The 20,432-nt window shown below is 52.7% G+C and overlaps 1 protein-coding gene across 21 annotated transcripts in view; it reads right to left on the minus strand.

The window, feature by feature from the left end:
- The window catches only part of MBNL1 (muscleblind like splicing regulator 1), a 67,386-nt gene that overhangs the window by 16,636 nt on the left and 30,318 nt on the right, over positions 1–20,432 (minus strand). For all 21 annotated transcript variants that reach the window (XR_005257937.1, XR_005257932.1, XR_005257936.1 and 18 more), the window contains 2 exons: positions 6,573–6,743; positions 3,894–4,094 (listed from right to left, as the gene is read on the minus strand). Coding sequence is in view for 8 of the 21 variants with exons in the window: in XM_038145350.1 (XP_038001278.1) it covers positions 3,894–4,094; positions 6,573–6,743 (372 nt within the window). In the remaining 13 variants the exon portion in view is untranslated. The remainder of the gene's footprint in view (positions 1–3,893; positions 4,095–6,572; positions 6,744–20,432) is intronic.

A 20,432-nucleotide genomic window follows, 5' to 3' on the forward strand; every position in this document is an offset into this window, starting at 1 on the left:
GTGTATTGGCACCTGAGCCACGTGAGCCAGGCCCAGCCCCAGGCCCCTGCTCATCCCGTGAGGGCTCAGGGCTCACAAACAGATTCTGCAGCACGCCAGAAACAGCTCAGGCAAATTCCTGGGCTGCAAAAGAACTGCTGGCCTGCCAGGTAATCCTGCAGCCAGATCCCTTCCCTGGTCCAGTGCCCTGCAGCGACACCTGCCAGCCAGCACAACAGTCCTGATCACCCAGAGCTGACCAGCTCCAAGAACTTCTAAGTTGCTTCTTTCTGACAAAACATGGCACGTAAGAACCAAGCAAGAAACAGCAGCTCGGCTGTGGCCATTCCTGATTTTAGAACACTTCTAATAGAAAATGATGGCATTCCAACAGAAACAGCTGTTTTTGATAAAGTGTTAGGCAATTCCTTTTTCTCTCACTTCCCTGTCCTTCTTGATTCTTTTCCAGTTCACTGAAGAACTACACTTTGTTCAAGACATTTCCTGCAGGGGAGGAGTGTGAGGAAAGCTGTGGAAAAGCCTGAAGCCATGACATTTCCATCCTGAGATGCAGATTCCTTACAGGAGTGGCTGAAAGCACTGGACACCCAACACCTGCATGCTGTCAGTATGAAATCCAGATGAAAGCAATCCCACTGCTAGTATCAGTCACCGACCTCACTTTACCAAGATTCACATTAATTCAGAGACACAATGCTGCCCGACAGAGCTGTGCTGTCTGCCTGCATCCCTGAAAACCCCAGGTGTGCTTACTGAGAGCTTTCAGCCTGGGAACAGCCTGGGTCTGTACGCCAGAACGTGTGCTGACTTAATTCCTGCCAGAGTATATCACCCTTGAAAATAAATATTTAAAATTCTAAGCAGAACCAATCATACTCCAAGATTAGATGCTAACATCATTGTGGTTATTTTTCTCCAGGACAGTTCATTCCAAGGGAGAGCGAGTGGAGCCTTATAAAGCTCTGATCACGCCATAACAAATGGCAGTGCCCCAGCTGCAGCTCCCTGGAAGAGCAGGTAGACACTGCTGCCTCCTCTGGGAGGTGATAGCCAGGTCATGCAGAATCTCCAAAATCCATTCTGCATTTCTGTAGCCTATAAAGTACATGCAAATATTTTGCTGTTCATAAAAATTACGTGCTTGTTTAGTGTTTGGATACCAAATTTGGATACTCCAGATCAGATGACCACTGTACTGGAAAGCATTTGCAAATTATGTTCTCACCTACATGTTTCACTGTTTAAACTGAATTTGCAGAAGGGAAAAACAGTACTGTGACCCTGAGAGTGCCACTCTAGCATCTCCCTCTCATGCAGAGGAGTTTGGCTCAGCAGTGCACCCCTTCTCTGAACAGCAGTATCAAGAGAATGCAGCATCCAGAGGGACAGATCCTGCACGCTGAGGCCCCAGATGACATCAGCTCCCTGAGCACAGCGGTCACAGCCTGTGGCCAGCACCAGGGCTGCCCTGGAGGGGCACACAAAGGGGTGCCCCTGCTTCCCTGGGTGCTTGGGGACAATGGGTACATCCTGCTTAGACGCTTTTGAGCCCTCATGTCCCACGCTGACCATCCATGGGCACTGCAGGGCTGGAAGCACAATCAAAAGCAGCTGATCTTGGCAGCACAACCCAAAGGGTTCCCACCATAGGCATCCTCCTCTCCATACTCATTTCCAAATCCATGATGATTTATTTATGAATTTACCTAATTGCATTTTGGTTTTAATCCACCTCTGGCAGGTGTCCATCTTTAAACAGAGTGCTCAAGGGAAAAACATCCCTGGGTGATTCCAACCAGCCACCTGTGTGCCAGCGCAGAGCTGGGCACGGCCGCCTCCCCTGCAACCTGAGCGTGCTCTGGGGAACGCTGCCCTTGGGGAAAACATCTCTAAAAAGGGAAGTGATGTGATCCCATAGGAGGGTGACCTGTGGTGATGTGAGCTCTGAGAATAGTGACAGCAGCAGCGGGAAATGCTGGCTGCCAGATGACCCTCCACACTGCTCCCAGCTCGCCCCTTCTGAGCAGCAGCTCGTCAGTCAGGGATGCAGCTATGGAAAAGGAATTCATTTCCCTGGGAAGGAGTTAATCCCTGTTAGTGCAGATGCACAGGCAGAAAGAACAGAGTTACAAATACAGCAGGCTGCATAAAACAGATCCTTCTCCTCCCAGCGTGCTCCCTGAGCTCAGTGAGCAGACCCCTTGCCAGAAGGGAGACCAGCAGCAGCTGTGCAGGAGACAGCAGCCTTGAGCCCTCACCCCAGCGTGTCCAGCACACACCAGGGTGACAGCAGGGCAGCCTGGCTGCTCAGCCTCCCGCCTCGCTGCCTTTTAAGCACAGCCAGGGCTGCCAAGCACCTGCTCCCAGGCTGTGCCCACAGGCTGGGCTCTATGTTCTCAGGATGTGCTCCACGCTCTCAGGCTGTGCTCTCAGGCTGTGCTTCCAGGCTGTGCTCCATGCTCTCAGGCTGTGATCCATGTTCTCAGGCTGTGCTCCATGCTCTCAGGCTGTGATCCATGTTCTCAGGCTGTGCTCCATGCTCTCAGGCTGTGATCCATGCTCTCAGGCTGTGCTCCATGCTCTTAGGCTGTGATCCATGCTCTCAGGCTGTGCTCTCAGGCTGTGCTCTCAGGCTGTGCTCTCAGGCTGTGCTTCCAGGCTGTGCTCCATGCACTCAGGCTGTGCTCCATGCTCTCAGGCTGTGCTGTCAGGCTGTGCTCCATGCTCTCAGGCTGTGCTCCATGCTCTCAGGCTGTGCTTCCAGGCTGTGCTCCCAGGCTGTGCTCTCAGGCTGTGCTCTCAGGCTGTGCTCCATGCTCTCAGGCTGTGCTCTCAGGCTGTGCTCCATGCTCTCAGGCTGTGCTGTCAGGCTGTGCTCCATGCTCTCAGGCTGTGCTGTCAGGCTGTGCTGTCAGGCTGTTCTCTCAGGCTGTGCTCCATGCTCTCAGGCTGTGCTCCATGCTCTCAGGCTGTGCTCTCAGGCTGTGCTTTCAGGCTGTGCTCCATGCTCTCAGGCTGTGCTCTCAGGCTGTGCTCCATGCTCTCAGGCTGTGCTCCATGCTCTCAGGCTGTGTTTCCAGGCTGTGCTCTCAGGCTGTGCTTCCAGGCTGTGCTCCATGCTCTCAGGCTGTGCTCCATGCTCTCAGGCTGTGCTCTCAGGCTGTGCTCCATGCTCTCAGGCTGTGCTGTCAGGCTGTGCTCCACACTCTCAGGCTGTGCTCTCAGGCTGTGCTCCACACTCTCAGGCTGTGCTCTCAGGCTGTGCTCCCAGGCTGTGCTGTCAGGCTGTGCCCACGGGCTGTGCCCCAAGCTCACGGCAGCCGGCAGCACGTCCCTGGCTGCCCGCCCACGCTGCCGCAGCACCGATAAGGTGCCGAAAACACTGTCAGGCCTTTCAGATAAGAAAGATTCGGAGCAAGGGAGAGCAGCAGCTCGAGAGCACCGACACTTGTCAGGGTTGTAGCGAGGGTGATAAGGCAGGTGCGGGAGGCCAGCGGGGGAGCGTGGGCACCGTCTGCCCCGAGCCAGAGAGGCCGAGTCATCTGCACCCAGCAGCTGCAACTCTGCGCCTCTCCCTGGGGCTCAGGGGCTGTGCCCCCACCGTGCCAACGCCTTCTGGGCACACGCTAACGGCTTCGTGGCACCCTTGCTGCTGCCATGAGCAGTCCTAAATATTCCCATCTCCTTCTGCAAGGGAGGGTCAGAAGCAGCGTGGCAGCCTGAACCTACTGTACAATCACCAGTCACTCCTCATTCTTACCCTCACAAAGATACCACACTGCCAGCCCAAGTGAAACCCGCATTATTTGCTTTCACAAGGAAAGTATTTCCTACCTAGAAGACACAATAAATGACAGCACTTGTGAGAGTAAGTTACACCACCCAGCTCCTACCTCCAGCCTGTCTGTCCTCATCAGCTTCTGTGCAGCGGCGGCGGCGGCGGCAGGGACCGGCACGCCGGGGTTTCCTGTCACCAGCATCGGGGCCGTGGGCAGGATCTCAGCGGGGACCAGGCCTGGGGAGACGGGCCCCAGGTAGGGGTTGAAGGCGGCTGACGCGTTGGTGGCTAAGCTCGGTGCAACGGAAAACATTGGCTGCAATCGGACACAGGGAAACAGACACTTAACATCTGCTGTGCAGCAGCTTGCCATGCTGTCCCCAAAACAACTCTTTTGTAGGAATGTGCCCCCTATGGACAGAGGGACAGAACCTTCCTCTGTCCCCAAAAAAGGAAAGAGCCCAGAAGTTTCTCCCGGTGATCAGGTAGAGATGTCACTGATAGGACCTTGGGGGCTTCACCTCAAGTTTGGGGACAGCTAATTGGCCATGAGCCAAAAGGTCCCGCCTGGGCCATTGAGTAGAAAAGCACAGAACAAAGAAACCAAATCACTTTTGTGAGGTGTCTTTACCAGGAGCACAAGCTTGTGGCACCTGGATCGCTTTGAGTTTGTTATTTTGCCTTTATTAAACCTTTTTTGTTCCTGACGCTGTCACATCAGCCTCCTGCTCCTTTTATGCCTCCCAATGAATGCTGAGCTATTCTGGGGTGTAGTGTTGGGGTGTTGAGAGCTTATCAGACCGGCTCAAAACCCCCCGGGGAAAACTCTACACTCTCTGGCCATCCCCTGCAGCTGAACGAGGTGAGCTTCTGCTGCTAACTGCAAAGGAGCATTTGTTGTGTTTGCGGGTCAGGGGAACTCCCGTGCAGTTGTTGCACGTGAGCAAGAGCACAGGACAGGAATCCCCACCAGCCTCTGCTGGTTCTCCTCCTCCAGCTTCCCTGCACACTCACAGCACGTGGCAGCTCCTGCAGCAAACTCACAGTGCATCCACGCTCCAGCAATGCCATAATGAATGACAGATGCTCTGCGGGGCCACAGAGAGTCTGGGGCTACCAGGGGCACATGGCCACACCAGTACAACTCTGGCTCTTGGTGAAGAGGCACCTGAGAGCCCTGACAAAGCATCAACCACACCAGACTTCAGGCACAGGCAAAGCTTTTCTGACCCTGGTGCAGCCAGAGCTGGCTCAGGAACTCCTGAGGTTTCACAGCCACAACCCTCCTGTTTTCCAGAATCCAACAGGCTGGCCATGCAGACTCTCAGACACTCACTGCACCAGGGAGATGCTTTAGTTAGGCTAAAACTTTAAACCAGTAGAAGAAAGAGCACGTGCAAATACGATTTTGTTTTGTTTGTTTTCATGTTTTCAAAAAAGAGTCAAGTGCCCTTGTGGGTGTGAAGATAATTGGGTGTAGAGCCCAAATAATGCTGTGAAAACCCAACACAGAGCTGCTACACTGCGGCAAGGATTAAGTAACTCTCCTGCCCCCAAATGCAGTGTAACTGCCAAATAAAATTCAGCCAGGAGTGTTTGTCTTTCACTATCTGAATAAGGCAGTTACTCAAGGCATTTGGGTTCTTTTCCCCAACTAATTTTTAGAGGGAAAAACAAGTACAGATATAACACAACTCTTTCTCTGTTTCATATCAATTTAAGGCAGACAGCAGAGAACAGCACATGTTTCTGTATTCCCGAGGAAATGACTGAATTGTTTGGAAGCAAGAGACATTGGAAATAATGAACAAAAACATGCAGGGATTACTGGAGAAAACAGAATGAGAGTTGTGTAAATGGGTATAATTTCTGTAATGCTTATGATTCTTCATCCATGTGAATGAAAAACAACCTGGGAAATACTACAGGAAATTAAATATTACTCTTAAATACACTATTAATTAACTGCACTTTTCATTACTGGGTTATCAGCTGTGTAATAATGAACTTCAAAGTAGAACCAGTCTGTTAGTGTGTAACTTAAGAGATGCTGGTGTTTGATTTCAGCCCAATACACTCAAACAGACACCTGTGTGCCTGCTGTACAGCAAATAAGACTACCCCATTTATTTTCTACTGAGCTTATTTTCTAGCAATACAAATACCCTGCAGCCTTCTGAGCACTGCAGAAGAGCAGCATGTTATCAGAGCCAGCTGGCATTGCTCTGCAGCTCACAGGGACACTGTGCTGTGCTGCACAGTCTAAGTGGGGACAGCCCCCTGTCCTACAGCCCCACCAGCACACGGCCACTGCTGGGCCAGGGCACAGAGCCACCCCACTCTCTGCTGCTGGATGGGCTCACACTGACTGATGCACTGGCCATGGTCAGGCTGAGTCTAACTCCCCCTAAACTAAAGCTCAATTCCAGCAAGCAATTCTCTGGGACAGCTCCCTTGAGTGAAGGGAAAACACCCAGTGGGCATCTTCTCAAAGCCAGGAGTTTCCTAGAGCACACAACATTGCAAAGGAAACGAAAATCTGACACAGATCACTCGCTTACCAAACTCTGAGAATAAAGTTGAGAAAGATAAATTAACCCAGGATTACTGAAATAATTAAAAATGTTACTGCAGGCAAGGCAGAATTAAGCAACACACAGACATACAGAGGGGCATTTCAATGATTTCAGAGGGGCAGTGCAGTTGATTCCTCTCCCATTCCCGACCTTTGTGGGATTTGCCCTGCTGCCTGCACTGAGCCCCAGCTCCTGAGGGACCCCTGGAGGGCACGTACCACGGGCTGCAGCGGGGCTCCGGGCATCATGGCATTGGCCAGCTGCATCTGCTGGGCCAGCATGGCCATGTTCTTCTGCTGGATCAGGTTATTGCGGCCATTGATCTCCAGCTGCGTTTTCAAGTGTGGTGGTGGGTGCAGATATTTGCAGTTTTCCCTTGAACATCGACCCTGAAGAAGAGAATGGACACAGCAGGATTAGCAGCTGCATCTTTGTTCCTTATGCCATGGGCTAAAGCAAACACAAGCAGACACACTTACGAGATACCTGGAAAATGAGACCTTACACGAGCACAATGTAAAAGTCAGAGCAAATTACTGCTAAATGGGTAACACGGAACTGCAACATGTGTCGCTGGAATCAGAGGAGCAGCTAACCAACCTGATTCTGAAACCCAGATGAACCTCAATGTCCTCATTTCAGTGCTGGGGTTTAGGCTGTTCCACAACTCTCTGGATGAGAACCAAAGCCCGGCAGTACACCCCAACCACTTAATGTACCTCATACACTCAAATGCTTTAAAGCCATAAAAAATCATTCCTGTGATCTAATGCAATGTCCTCTGGCTCCCAGGAAACAAGGAGCCTCGCTGCTTCCCCACTGAGACCAGCATTTCTACCCACCTAGGAGATGGTCTTTAAGGAAAGCAATTTACTCAGAGTTAAAGACTACCAGAATATACCACAGCCCCAGGTAGACTGTGCTTATGCTTCACTACCACCAGCTGCTATCAAAACACTCACATACTCCTTGTTTGCATGTAGCTCTGGAGCTCAGGGCACCTTTAACCTTCAATCTCTTTTAATTTACAGATCTTAGCGAATTTCCCAGAAGAAATACAGACTTGTCTGTCTGGGAGCAGGGTTTCTTGTCCCACTTTTATTCCATGGACCTTTACAAATGGTCCACAGAGCGGCCAGGAGCTGGAGGCAGGCTGCAAACCAGAACACGGGCAGCACTCAGCCCTTGCCCCTGCAGCGAGCAGCTCCCAGTTACCCTGTCACTGGATCCTGCTAGCTGCATCGACAGAGGTCAAGGCAGATTTTCATCTCTGTGAACTCTTCATTACAAAAGGAATATTATAAATGAGTAAACTCAGAGGTGGCAGGGGATGCTGCGGTGTCCTGACGGGCCACACCAGCACAGGGGGGGATTAACCCAATCCTGCCGGACTAAAACTCAGCACAAATGCTCCTCAGCAGAGGCCCTCAAGGCCAGCGGGCTGAGGGCAGAGGGCCAGCTGGGTCCCTCGGTGTCCCAGCCACTCTCCCGTGCTGTTTGCCCCAGCCTGGGCTCAGCAGGGTCAGGCAGTGCCCACTGAGCTCAGTCAGCCCCTCTGAGCAGCCGACAGCGCCGTGCCTGCAGCAGCTGCCACACAAACTTCTCACTCTTACTGGAGGCACGGCAGCAAGCGCACATTTGCTTTGCTCTCCTTGCAGCAGTGAGTCTTTTAATCTCATGCTGCCTCTCCATTTCTTTTTTTGGTGTTTAATACATAGATTTATTCCCTACTCTGGACAGTTCACTTTCATTGTCAAAAATGAAGAACTGCCATGCGCTCCGGATGGGAGCAGGATGTGCCTGACCTTGCTGTGCTCAGCCTCCTGTGACACCTCCTCGGGTGCAGCACAGGGCTCAGCACGGTCTGCTGATCAGGACTCGGATTGGGAGGGTTTTTCACCTTGCCTTCAGGGGAGCAGGAACTTGAACCTGTCCCCAGACACCTTCCCACAGGGCGGGAGCATCCCCAGCTGCACTTTCTGGGGGCTTTACTCCCCACAAAGCACAAGGCACTTGGTGTGAACACTTACAGAATTGTGGAAAACGTGCAAACTCGGACAAAAGAAAATGACCAATCATGCCTTGGAAAAATCACTCCCAAATTCTACATTCTGAAAATCCAGGGTATTCCTAGAAGACTTGGACCCTCTGGCAGGTGTGCTGCATCATGACAGTACACCTGGGTTTTTCAGACCTGCACGCAGGTGAACAGGAGCGTGCCCATTTCTGTGCGGGCACCACCAGGCTCTTCCCCACAACACAAATTGTCTGGGAAGCACAGCACACCCTGCTTTTAACATCCCACACTGTATGTTAGGAATACAAGTGCAACTTTTGCTCTCTGATAATAATCTCCTTCCAGAAAATCCAGATTGTATATTTAATAATGGAAAAGCTTTCTTGGAATTCCCTTCTGAGACTGCAAGCTCCTTTACTCGCTGAGTCTGTGATTCTGCAATTTGAAGTGGCTATTCATGGTCAGACCTACAACCCTACAACATTTAACAGGCTACCTCCTAAGGACCAAAGAAAAATCTCCTTGTGGCCAACAGAGACTCCGGTGAGTGCTGCACATCCCACCTGCCCCATGTGAACACGCACCACCCCATCCCTATGGAACAATTATTAACGACTGACAGGGTTTTCAGTCACTGGAACACTTGTGGGTGTTCTGAGGGTGCTGTGGCACCCACTGCTGCTGCTGGAGCTGCGGTGCTCCCCCAGCCAGGGGCTCTGCCTGGGGCTGCCTCCCCCGGGCTGCGGATGCCAAAGCTGCAGCAGCAGCAGCCACGGCTCAACAGTGCAGCTGGAACACACGGAGCGCTCCTGCTCCAAAACAAACACCTCCCTCTGTCAGGGAGGACAAATCCCTGTGAGCCGGCGCGTTTGAAGCGAGCAGGAGGATGGCTGCTACGTCCCACCAGCTATTGCCTGTAAATGGTAAAGCTATTTACCCCGATGCCCACGGCTTTTACAGGAAAACATTTTAACTCCACGCAAGCTACGGTTTCCTTTTTAAAAATAAACTGCTTGCAGGAGCTTTGTGTTGAGGCTGCCTGCCACGTTCAGAGAAACCTTTTCAATATATCACAGGGCCTGGAGCACGCAGCCTGCAGCCCCACGAGTCAGTGACTGCCCCCTCTGGGGCCAGGCAGAGGCAGGGCTGCAATCACTGAGCCTCTACACGAGGCTGACGCACAGCCTGTTTGCAGACAAGCCCAACACCTGCTGGAGGGGTCTGCACCCAGTTCTGCCCCTGTCTGATGCTGTGCCCAGAGCTGGTCCCACACCGTACCCAGCTGCTGGCTCAGGGCCATACCCAGAGCTGGGGGCAGCGCTCACCCTCCGGACCCTGCAGCTCCCCCAGCTCACAGCCCAACAGCCCCCACGGAGGGGCGGTGGGTTTGGACGCTCCCAAACAACTCAGAGTGCCAGCTGGGGGCAAACACCCACCCGTCTCCGGGGCAAGGAGGGGAGGGCATCGCCCCTGTGAAGCCCCCTCAGCTCCCCCAGGGCTGCTGCTGCTGTGGCACAGGGATACTGATGGCAGCACTCTGCAGACACTTTTAAAAGTGAATCCTTTCATGTGAAAACACACCAAAGTGACCACTTAATGACGTCTTTGTGTGTGATTCTTGTACATAAAAGCCTGAAGCCCTCTAATGGATCATTTGGCTTGCACAGCTAATAGCACTCCTACGGGAGCTGTCCTACTGCCATGAAATACAACAGGGTTTAAAAAAAGAAAGAAAAAAGCAAACAGAGCAAGCAGACTGCCAGCACCAAACAGAAGGAAAGACACCAGCTCAGCAGCAAAACCCTCCCTGCTGCTCCTGCTGTCTGTGGGTGCCTCCTCCTCCTCAGCCCCGAGGAAGCACAGAATGATCCCCAGTGCCACAACAGGGGCATGAGGATGGGGATATTCACACCTGTGCCACTTTTCTTTGCACCCACAGCGATGTCAACTGAGCACCCAGCCACCCTGACCTGGGTGGCTGCTGGGATACCCCCAAGTGACCCCAGTTCTCATTTCATAACAGCATTAGCAAATGCATCAACCACGTATGGACATGTAAGTACTTACATAAATTCATCTACAAATTTTATTTATATTTATGTATTTTTAAATTTGTATGTTTTTAACATTTATATAAATATTCAATACAATGTGTGGTTGATCTCGGTATTACTACAAATGTTTATATATGCCCATGTCTGTACAGACACCACCCACATATCAATCCATCTGAATTTTTATTGACACTCCCAGGACACACAAACTCTGCAGCCTGAGTTTGAGCAACTCTTCATTTCCTCCCAAGCAGCCCTCCACCTGCCCCAGGAATTACAGGGACAGGGACACAGGGAATTACGCTTTTCCAGGGGGGTGCAGAAGGAGCAGCCTCCCCCAGCCCGAGGGGCTTTGTCCCCCCGAGGGGCAGCACGGGGGTCACAGCACCACTGGGCACCACGAGCCCTTCCCAGCCAGAGCTCCAGCTGCTCCTCCAACTCCCAGTGCTGCCAAATCCTTTTAGAGCAATCTCTGCTAATCCATATGATGCTCGCTCAGGCGTGCAATGACCCACGGTTTAAGAGGAGAATGAGTATGACTTTATGTCTGGATCGAGTACAGCACACGGCAGATTTAATCTGTTTATCGGTGCAGATTGCCGCGGTGCCCGGCTGCGAGTGGCCACAACAGTGGGATGCTGAGCAGGTACTGGGATTGCTGTCATCCAAATCCTGCTCACAGCTGTAATCCCCTGACAGTGACTCGACAGGCACGACACAGAGCACTACACCGGAAATTTGCCCTGAACAGACAAAGCAAATAAGCAGCAGGAGAGGGGTGAGGCCCCACCACTGTGCTGATCCCTCTGCACAGAGCTCGGGACTGAGCCCATCACGGGCATCCTCCGCACAGGGACCCAGCTGGGCACCCCTGCCAGCTGCCTTTAGCTCCCAGAGATGCCCACAGCATACCCCTAGCCTGGCATCCCCCTGCCCCATCGGATGAGACACATGGCCCAAGAGATGGGACCTGCATCCCCCAGCTGCAGCTGGATGTTTGCAGGGACAGAGCCGCCCCTCCAGATGTGTACACGGGCTAGGGGCGCACAGGCTCCAAAGCAAGGACTAGGGGGGAGAGGGGGAAAGAGAACCAACCCCTATCGCCCCTCACAAGAGGCAGGACGTTCACCAGGGTACGCTCACAGTGGTGGTGTTCAACCTCTCCTGGAGCTGCCCACCTGCCCGGCAGGGCTCTGCCCGAGCGGGGGGCACAGGGAGCTCCAGGAGCTGTGCACAGCCCGGCTGCGGAGGCTGGGGCCCAGGGGACATGAGGACAGCAGTGCTCCCGGCTCAGGTGAGTACTCAGGTGAGGAATTTTGGTGAGTAACACCAGAATAAACCGCGCCATGCCGCGCACCAGCCGCCTCCTCCCGCCTGAAGGTCACTGCCTGCCGGCGTTGGTGTCTGCATTTCACGGCACAGAGGCTGCTCTAAAAGCACTGCTGAGAACTGCAGCCCCAACCCCAGACACCGGAAATCACTGCTGGAATCGAATCTGAAATGCCAGCACATCCACATGTTTGGGGCTTTTATTGACAGTTTATAGAAGAATTATACCTTTCCTGATTTTCTTGTCATTCTTTTAGTTGTATTTCTCCCTTATTTTTAGCAAGTACAGTACCTTGACATGCTGTTTTCAACACAATTTAAACATTATTAGAACACATTTGTCCGGCAGATACATTATTGACTGAAAAATAATTAATTCCCCAACATTAGTGGGGAAAGTAATTATTAAAATATTATTTTATTCAAGTGAAGTTAAATGATGAAATCTGACTGAAATTTGGGAAGTTTATTAAACTTCATTTCGAAATAGGATTTGAGTTTACGACTGGGCACAGGTGAAACAAAGCACTCTGAGAGGAAAAGCTCTAAATGTGAAATTTCAAAGCATCACAGAGTCACAGACTTGTCAGGGTTGAAAGTGACCTTAAAGATCACCCAGTTCCAATCCTCCTGCCACGGGTAGGGACATCTTCCACTATCCCAGGCAGCTCTAAGCCCTGTCCAGCCTGGCCTTGGGCACTGCCAGGGATGCAGAGGCAGCCCCAGCTGCCCTGGGCACCCTGTGCCAGGGTCGCACCAGACTCACCACCCTCACAGAGAAGAATTTCTGCTGATAGAAGAAATTTGCCTGGACCTGTCCTTACAGGTAAATAAAACATTTTTCTGAAACCAAGGTCAGCCTCAAATGGGAACTGTTCTGGGGATCAATGCCAAAGCCTGGAGATATGATTTCAGATTAATCCCCTGAGCTCTGCTCCGAGATGCCACTCTGAGCCTGTGGCAAGCAGACAGTGAACCCTCGCCAGGTGGACAGCAGTGGCACAGGTACCTGCGCACAGGTACAGAGCAGGCTCATGGCACGGGGGAGCAGTGGCTGCTGGCACCTGGAAAAGCCAACAGCCGCTTTCTCAGCGTGAGGAACTTCCCCCCAGAGTGCACAAAGGATCACAAGTTTGAATTAGCAGCATGAGAAATGATCTTGACTCTCCTTCAGCAACACCACGCCGAAGCCTCCGCGGAGCCGCGCGCTCTGCTGGCTCGGTAAGGGCTGGCTGGCACCTGACAAAACCAACCCAGCACGTTCCTCTGCTGGGAAACCCAGGGGCTGCAGGGCATCCTGTGAAATCCCTGAAAGCAGCACGGAAGAGTGGCCTGATTTTCAGGAACGCAAACAGCTCCAGGTCCCTGACTGCACACGTGCAAGAGACATTCTACAACACAATAAACTGCCTCAGATGGAATCATACTGCTCGATGACATCCAAACCTTTCCACTTGATTACCACACACCTCCAGCACCGCCAAAATAACCCGGGGTGGCTATGGAGGTAGTGGGGAGAGCTGTCAGGACTGGGATAGAGCCTCTTGGGCATTACAGAGCACACAGCCTTTCAGAGCAGCAGGGACCCTTGTGTGGGTGCCACAGCCACAGACAGGCTGCCTTTGGCAGCTGACACCAAGTGCTGCCTCTGGCAACCAAAAATGTGACACTTCTGGCTTTTCTGTACAGCTTGCTTACACGATAAACAAATTAGGGCCATTCAGAGTACTCAGTAATAAAACAAGAGAGAGGCCAATTTAGCACACTTGGCACCCAGGACAGGCTGCTGGAGGAGGCAGGGTGCACGGCACGCTCAGGCACTGGAGCTCCAGAGCAGCTTAGTCTGATGCCACTGCACCACCAAACACGAGGCTTGGAGATCAGTTTCTGAGGGGCTGAGGGACCACTGAAGTCAGTCACAGCAGGTAAAAGGTGGACATTGAACCCCTTAGAGCAGCAGGGGGTGACCCATAGGTTTGACAGTGAAGGTTCATGGCTGTCACCACCACAGTGCCACTGACTGGAGGCGTGTGGGGAGCCAGCCAGTGCTGCCCTGCCTTGCAAACCCAAAGAATGAGAGAAGTTCACACAGGAATGGAAGGAAAACCACTCAGAGCTTCCAGCAACAGGACACATCAGGCCAGTGGACACCTCTTGTAGCCAGAATCCCACTGTGACTGAAAGGACAAACCCACAAATGCACTTGAGTAAGGCAGAGAGCACTGCCACTGTCCAACAAGAATTTTAGGAACTAAACAAAGTTGAAGAATTTCTCTTTTGGAAAAAAAAAAACAAACAAAAAAACAAAACTAAAACAAAGCCAACCAAAACAAAACCAAGGAATCTTTAACAACTTCTAAGAAAAAATTCCACCTGTTTTCCACAAGAGGGAACTTTTGACAAGACATTGATTTCCTACAAAACACCCCTTTAAAATCAGTCAATGCAGGTGAGGACCAGGACCAGAGGCAGAAAGAAGACCCTTAATCAGCACTTCAGGAGGAATTAATGAACCCAGCCACATTCTCCTATGAGGGCAACGCACGAGCCTCGTGCCCAAAGGCACCCCCAGATCAGCAACAGCCCCCAGCACCGTGGTGCCCACCCCAGGGCACCACCACATCCCCCTGGGGCACTGCCAGGTTCCCCCCTCAAAGGGCACTGCTGTGTGCCCCTGCCAGGGACCACCACACCCCACCCCAAGGCCCCCTCCGACCCCAAACCTTTCCTCTTTCCTTCTGCTGGATAGCAATTAAGTACCCCTGGTAACTTTGAATTTTTATATTTTTTTTAGTAGCTCACACTGTTTGGTTTGAAGTGAAAATCAAAGAACTATCATTAAAAGATAAAGATTAGGCTGACAGAAAACTAGCCTTGCATCTTTCCTTAAATGTGCAAGACAGACCAAACACAGCTCCTCTCCTTTACTCTCTACCATACCATCATTACCACATGAGTAGAATTGCTAGCTTTGGCCCTTGTTTCTGCACGTGTCACAACCATAAACCCATGGAGCCTGACGGGTACGTCACCCTGGAACTTGGCAATTGACAGAACTCAGCACGCGCAAAGTAAAACAAAATTGGTACTTGTTGTAGTGATTAAGTGCCATAAAAGAGTAAAACAAAAGAGAGATGCTCTTTCCGGTGTACCCAGCCCTGCTGCAGCCTCGGGGTCACGAGCGGTTTAATTCTACCTATGAGAAACTACTTTTCATGCTGTGACATTTATGTGTCAGCTTTCACACCCAATCTCTGCCAGGCACTGTTCATTTCCTACGAGCTCTGTCCCTGTTTGCTTGTGGGTAACGCTTCCCTCCCCGCCTGCTGCAGTTCCATGTCATTAATTGTACCTGGGCACCAGCCCCACCTGAGCCAGCAGCAGCTCCAGCAGGACCCGGCCATGCTCCTGGGGACCTGAGGACCTGGCACTGGGATGTCCCCTGCTCTGTGACACAGCAGCACTGCCCGGCAGCCAGCAGCCCCTCTCGGGACACGGACACCTGCCAGCCCCACTGGCCCCATCCCACCCTCCCAGCACCAAGGGAAGCGCCTCAAGCTGCTCTAAATGCTGTCCGAAATAGCCCTGGGTGGCAGCACAAGGCAAGGCCCTGAGTCAGCTCTGCATGGCCACCCCTAACACACAAAAATAGCTTGTTTATTCCTCCTGAGGTATTATTTTTACACCAGGAGTCCTGGGTGGCCACGGCTGTTTGCTGTGCTGGTCCCAGCGGAGGCACGTGGTGGGGCCAGGTGCACGAGCCCTGCAGGGTGCTGGACTGGGGACATCCCCACCCGGCCTGACCACCCTGCCTCGGGGCAGAGGGGCTGGGACAGGTCCATGAGAGACACCTTCAGCCGCTGCCCACCCTGCCAGCCGTGCCCAGCACGCAGGGAATCACCCTCCACCTCCCCACGGAATCGGCCAACGCCTCCAGGCTGCCCTTGGAGCTCCAGGGGGAAAACCCTCTCCTGAGCAGCTCCTTCCACCTCCCATCATCCGAAGGAAAGCCCTGCTAAATCAAAGTGTGCCTGTGGCTTCCAGCGAGGCAGGAACAGTTCCTCTGTACCCAGAACACACCCATCAGGCAGGGATAGCTCAGGACAGTGCTGCCCTGCCGCCCTGGCTGCAGCCACGCCGGGTGTGCTCTCATCGTGAACCAAAGGGCAGCTCTCCCTCCACACATCAAACAGTCCACAGTGCCTTCCTGCAGCATCCAGGTAACGCTCTCCTGGGGTCCACGGCTCTTTATAAATCCTGGCTGTAGTGGGAATAGGTCCAACGGAGGGAAAGTGAACATCCCTGAGGGCCACAAATGACAAATTAAGAGGCAAATAGGAACAGGACAGAGCGGAGTGGGACAGCGGCAGCGGAAGCTGCTGGCAAGTAAATATTGCCCAACACGACAGCAGGATTGGGGAAAAACTGACAGAGTGGAATAACAGGAAGCTTAGTCACTTCTGGACAAAAAAAGCGAGCATGTGAGCGGGGCGGAGGGGAGCGGAGCGCCGGAACACCGGGATGGACGGGAGGGGAGCGGCGCTCCAGCAGCAGGGCTGGCACAGACACACTGCCCTGGGCACTGCCCTGGCCAGGGGAGGCTGCCCTGCTGCACCAAACCCTGCACACACACTGCAGGGCCCCGCACAGGCAGGGAAGGGATGGACACACTGCCCTGGGCACTGCCCTGGCCAGGGGAGGCTGTCCTGCTGCACCAAACCCTGCACACACACAGCAGGACCCTGCACAGGCAGGGAAGGGATGGACACACTGCCCTGGCCAGGGGAGGCTGTCCTGACTGTCCTGCTGCACCAAACCCTGCACACACACAGCAGGACCCTGCACAGGCAGGGAAGGGATGGACACACTGCCCTGGGCACTGCACTGGCCAGGGGAGGCTGTCCTGGCTGCCCTGCTGCACCAAACCCTGCACACACACAGCAGGGCCCTGCACAGGCAGGGAAGGGATGGACACACTGCCCTGGGCACTGCCCTGGCCAGGGGAGGCTGCCCTGGCTGTCCTGCTGCACCAAACCCTGCACACACACAGCAGGGCCCTGCACAGGCAGGGAAGGGATGGACACACTGCCCTGGGCACTGCCCTGGCCAGGGGAGGCTGTCCTGCTGCACCAAAGCCTGCACACACACAGCAGGGCCCTGCACAAGCAGGGCTGGCACAGACACACTGCCCTGGGCACTGCCCTGGCCAGGGGAGGCTGTCCTGCTGCACCAAACCCTGCACACACACAGCAGGGCCCTGCACAGGCTCCCCCAGGAGAACTGTGACCCCTTAACCCATATCCCAGCTCCTCCTCAGCACAGAGAACACCCCAACTGCTCGGCTTGGGGTGGACAAGAAAACACCAGCAACAGCCCCCGGAGAACACAGTGCTGGTGATGGAACCACCATGGGTCTGGTGGCTCTCAAGCCAGCTGGTTTTCAGTCACAGAGGCACTTTGCAGAAGCCTCAGGAGTGGGGAGGAAAGCTGAAAGGAAGATCAGATTTCCCTGATGGCAACGAAAGTACCCATTACTGTTGAAATATGGTCTGCCCGTCACTGATTCACTGATGAGGGGATAAGAGCACTGGGTAAAGGGACTAGAAAAACACAAACCCAAGATTTTACTACATCATGCAGAGAGGCAAGAGAAAAGACAAATTTGAAGTAATTAGAAGCTAGATAAAGAAAGCCACCAAACCATGGCCAACTGATGACAAGCTTGAGTAATAGTTTTTTACTGCTTAGGCAAATGAGGGAAGAAAAGGATATAAATAACAAAGGGTACAGCAGAAAAGAAACAAAAAAACCTTAAAGTTTATAGTTCAAAAATTCATACAGGGAGGATCAATCTAAGTAATCCAGACTTCAGGGACAAAAAAAAATGATACCAAAAAATACCAAAAAATGTTGATATATTCAACATGAGAAGGCAAACAGAGAGTTAAAAGTCTTTAACAAAGAACAAATTGAAGCAAGCAAGAGTAGGAAAGGGAAAGTGTCGGGCAAACAAAGGCTGACACATCAGGTTTGTTTTACCTTGCAAGTGTGAGATGAGGCCCAGTAAAAGCTTCCTAACCAAATAAACACCCCTGCAGTCCCTGCAGGAAACACCCGGGAACGAGGGAAGGGCTGGAGCAGCACTGGGACCTCACATGCAGCACCACTGCCACTGTGCCTCTGGGACACACTTGCCACATTTCCTTAAAAAAACCAAACCAAACCAAACCCGGCCCTGAGGCACTGAACAGCTCCGTGGAAAACCAAGGAGGAGCAGAGGACATCCCAGCTGGGGGCAGGAAGCCAGCAGAGCGCTGGCACAGAGGAGCACGCAGAGCACGAGCACCGTTTGCTGAGTTTCTCATGTGTGGCTCAGCCATCCCCACGAGTAAGGAGGCAGTGCAGGGTCCAGCCTCTGTGCCCTCGGGTCAGTGTCCAGCCCCACCCCTGGCACGCCCACGACATGATCCAATAATCATTAACATTGCGCATGGAAGCACCAACCAAAACTGCACGTTTCGGCCCACACCAACGCCGAATCCCTTTCTCAGCCCTGCGCTGCACTGCTCAGGAGGGGAAGGCAGGACAGAGGCCCAACAGGCCCTATATCAGTCACAGGTTTTTTTCTCATACAGCTCAGGAATCATTTCCTGCACTAAGTGCTTTCCAGGCCTCTTAACATTGATACTGCAGATCAATATTTCACAAAGACGAAGCTGCCTGATGGATGTGTGCACTCATTTAAGCATCTCTAACAGGCGGTGCTGCTGTAACTACACACTCTGCAGCCCTGCTACCTTCTACCCCAGAGGTTTGGCCTTGCTCACTTGCCACATGAAACAAAATGACAGCAAAATGACAGAACAAAAGACCTACTGTAAGGCAGTGTGCAAATAAAGACAGTATCTCTCTGCTCTGTCCGCACCAGTGCAGTGCAAATATAATTACAGCTACCAGGAAACATTGCTCGCTCTCAGGAGCTCCCCAGCCTCTCTCTGGTAAAGCCTCTGCATAGGCTTTACTTCTAAAAATGCAACTCCTTGTTAGAACAAATACTCACACAGAGCGGACCAGGTGAGAGCCTCTGTGTGCTCAGAAATGTGGCTGCAGGGCGAATGTTGGATGCAAAAGTCTTGAAAAGCTCAACTCTGTCAGTCACACGCTGAGGAGAAAAACGCTCAGAAAAGCTTCTGAACAAGGTGACAAGGACAGCAGAGGAGCAGAAAGAACACACAAACAGCAGAAGGAGTTTCTCAGTGTCTGCGAGGCCTCGCAGAGCTCGTGGGCATGCAGGAACTCAGAGGTGCAGATCCACCTGCCCTGGCCACGCTGTGAACAGAGCAGGTCAGTGCACACGGACCAGTGGCAAACACAGGCAGCAGGATTTGTTTTTCTGAAGTTAAATAACCACAAAACATGCCGAGCACTGCTCTGCAGTCAGAACTCCCTTTGACTGTTTATTTTCACATGGCTCTGACACCTGCCAGGTCCTGTCCCAAAGCAGAGCTGCGCAGACACGGCAGCGCTCCGCTCCTCCCGCGGGCAGCTCGGCTCCTGGGCCCATCCCAGCAGGAAGACACAAAACCCCAGCCCAACGGCAACAAGGAAAGACGAGTAGCATTGTTCCACAGATGCAGACTTTCTGTAGGAAGCAGCATTCCCAGGAAGAGTTTCTTTACAGGAAGGGTGGCCAGGCATTGGCAGGGGTTGCCCAGGGAGGCGACGGAGCCCCCAGCCCCGGAGGTGTCCAAGGAATGACTGCATGTGGCACTCAGTGCTCTGGGCTGGGTGGCAAGGTGGGGATCGGGCACAGCTGGGACTCGATGATCTTGGAGGTGTTTTCCACCCTACACCATCCTGTGGTTTCTGCTCCTGGCAGTTTGATGTCGTAGGACATTTCGGCAGTGTCACTGCCTTGGTGCGCAGGCTGAGCTGCAGGAAACGCCACCTCTGCACATACTGTGTGTGTGTGACCTGAAGACTCAAACGCTCTCACTTCAAGTGTTCAGCCACATAGCTGGTGGGAAATGAAAAACTTTCCATGTGTGGGAGCCAACTGAGCTGATGAAACAAACAGGAACATTCAGAGGGAGGACCGGCCTATCATGATCTCATTGCAGAAGCACTTTTCCCCCAAGTTCAGCATGTGTGAGGCAGAATCAAAGCTCCAGAGATGAGAGCATCAGCCTCGGGGCTGGGCTGCAGGGCTGTCTTACAGGTGCTCGCTCTTCAAAAACCTAAATTCTCTTTTAATACAGTTCACTTAGATCTATGAGAGGAAACAACTTGTTTGTGAGTATTAAAAGGAAATAAAACAAATATTGAATTCCTCTCTTTTCCAAGAGCTTTTTTTTACGTGAGACCTGACTCACTCTAAAAGTAGTAAAACAGCAAAGTAGTGAAATAGAAAATCAGAACTTTCCACCCCACAACCTCCCTACAAAGACACAAGTTGACAGTGACAGCTTTGCCCACCATTATGCCCAAGAACCCCAGCATTCCTGGGACCCGGAGATGTGCTGTTCCCAACAGCTGATCCTGCTCTTCCCTGGCACCACTGCCACCGGGAATCCCTGCCTGCCACAGCCCCACTGCCACTGGGAATCCCTGCCTGCCACAGCCCCACTGCCACCGGGAATCCCTGCCCGCCACTGCCCCACTGCCATTGGGAATCCCTG

The sequence above is a fragment of the Motacilla alba genome, chromosome 9, assembly GCF_015832195.1.
Source record: "Motacilla alba alba isolate MOTALB_02 chromosome 9, Motacilla_alba_V1.0_pri, whole genome shotgun sequence".
In the NCBI taxonomy this organism is placed as follows: Eukaryota; Metazoa; Chordata; class Aves; order Passeriformes; family Motacillidae; genus Motacilla; species Motacilla alba.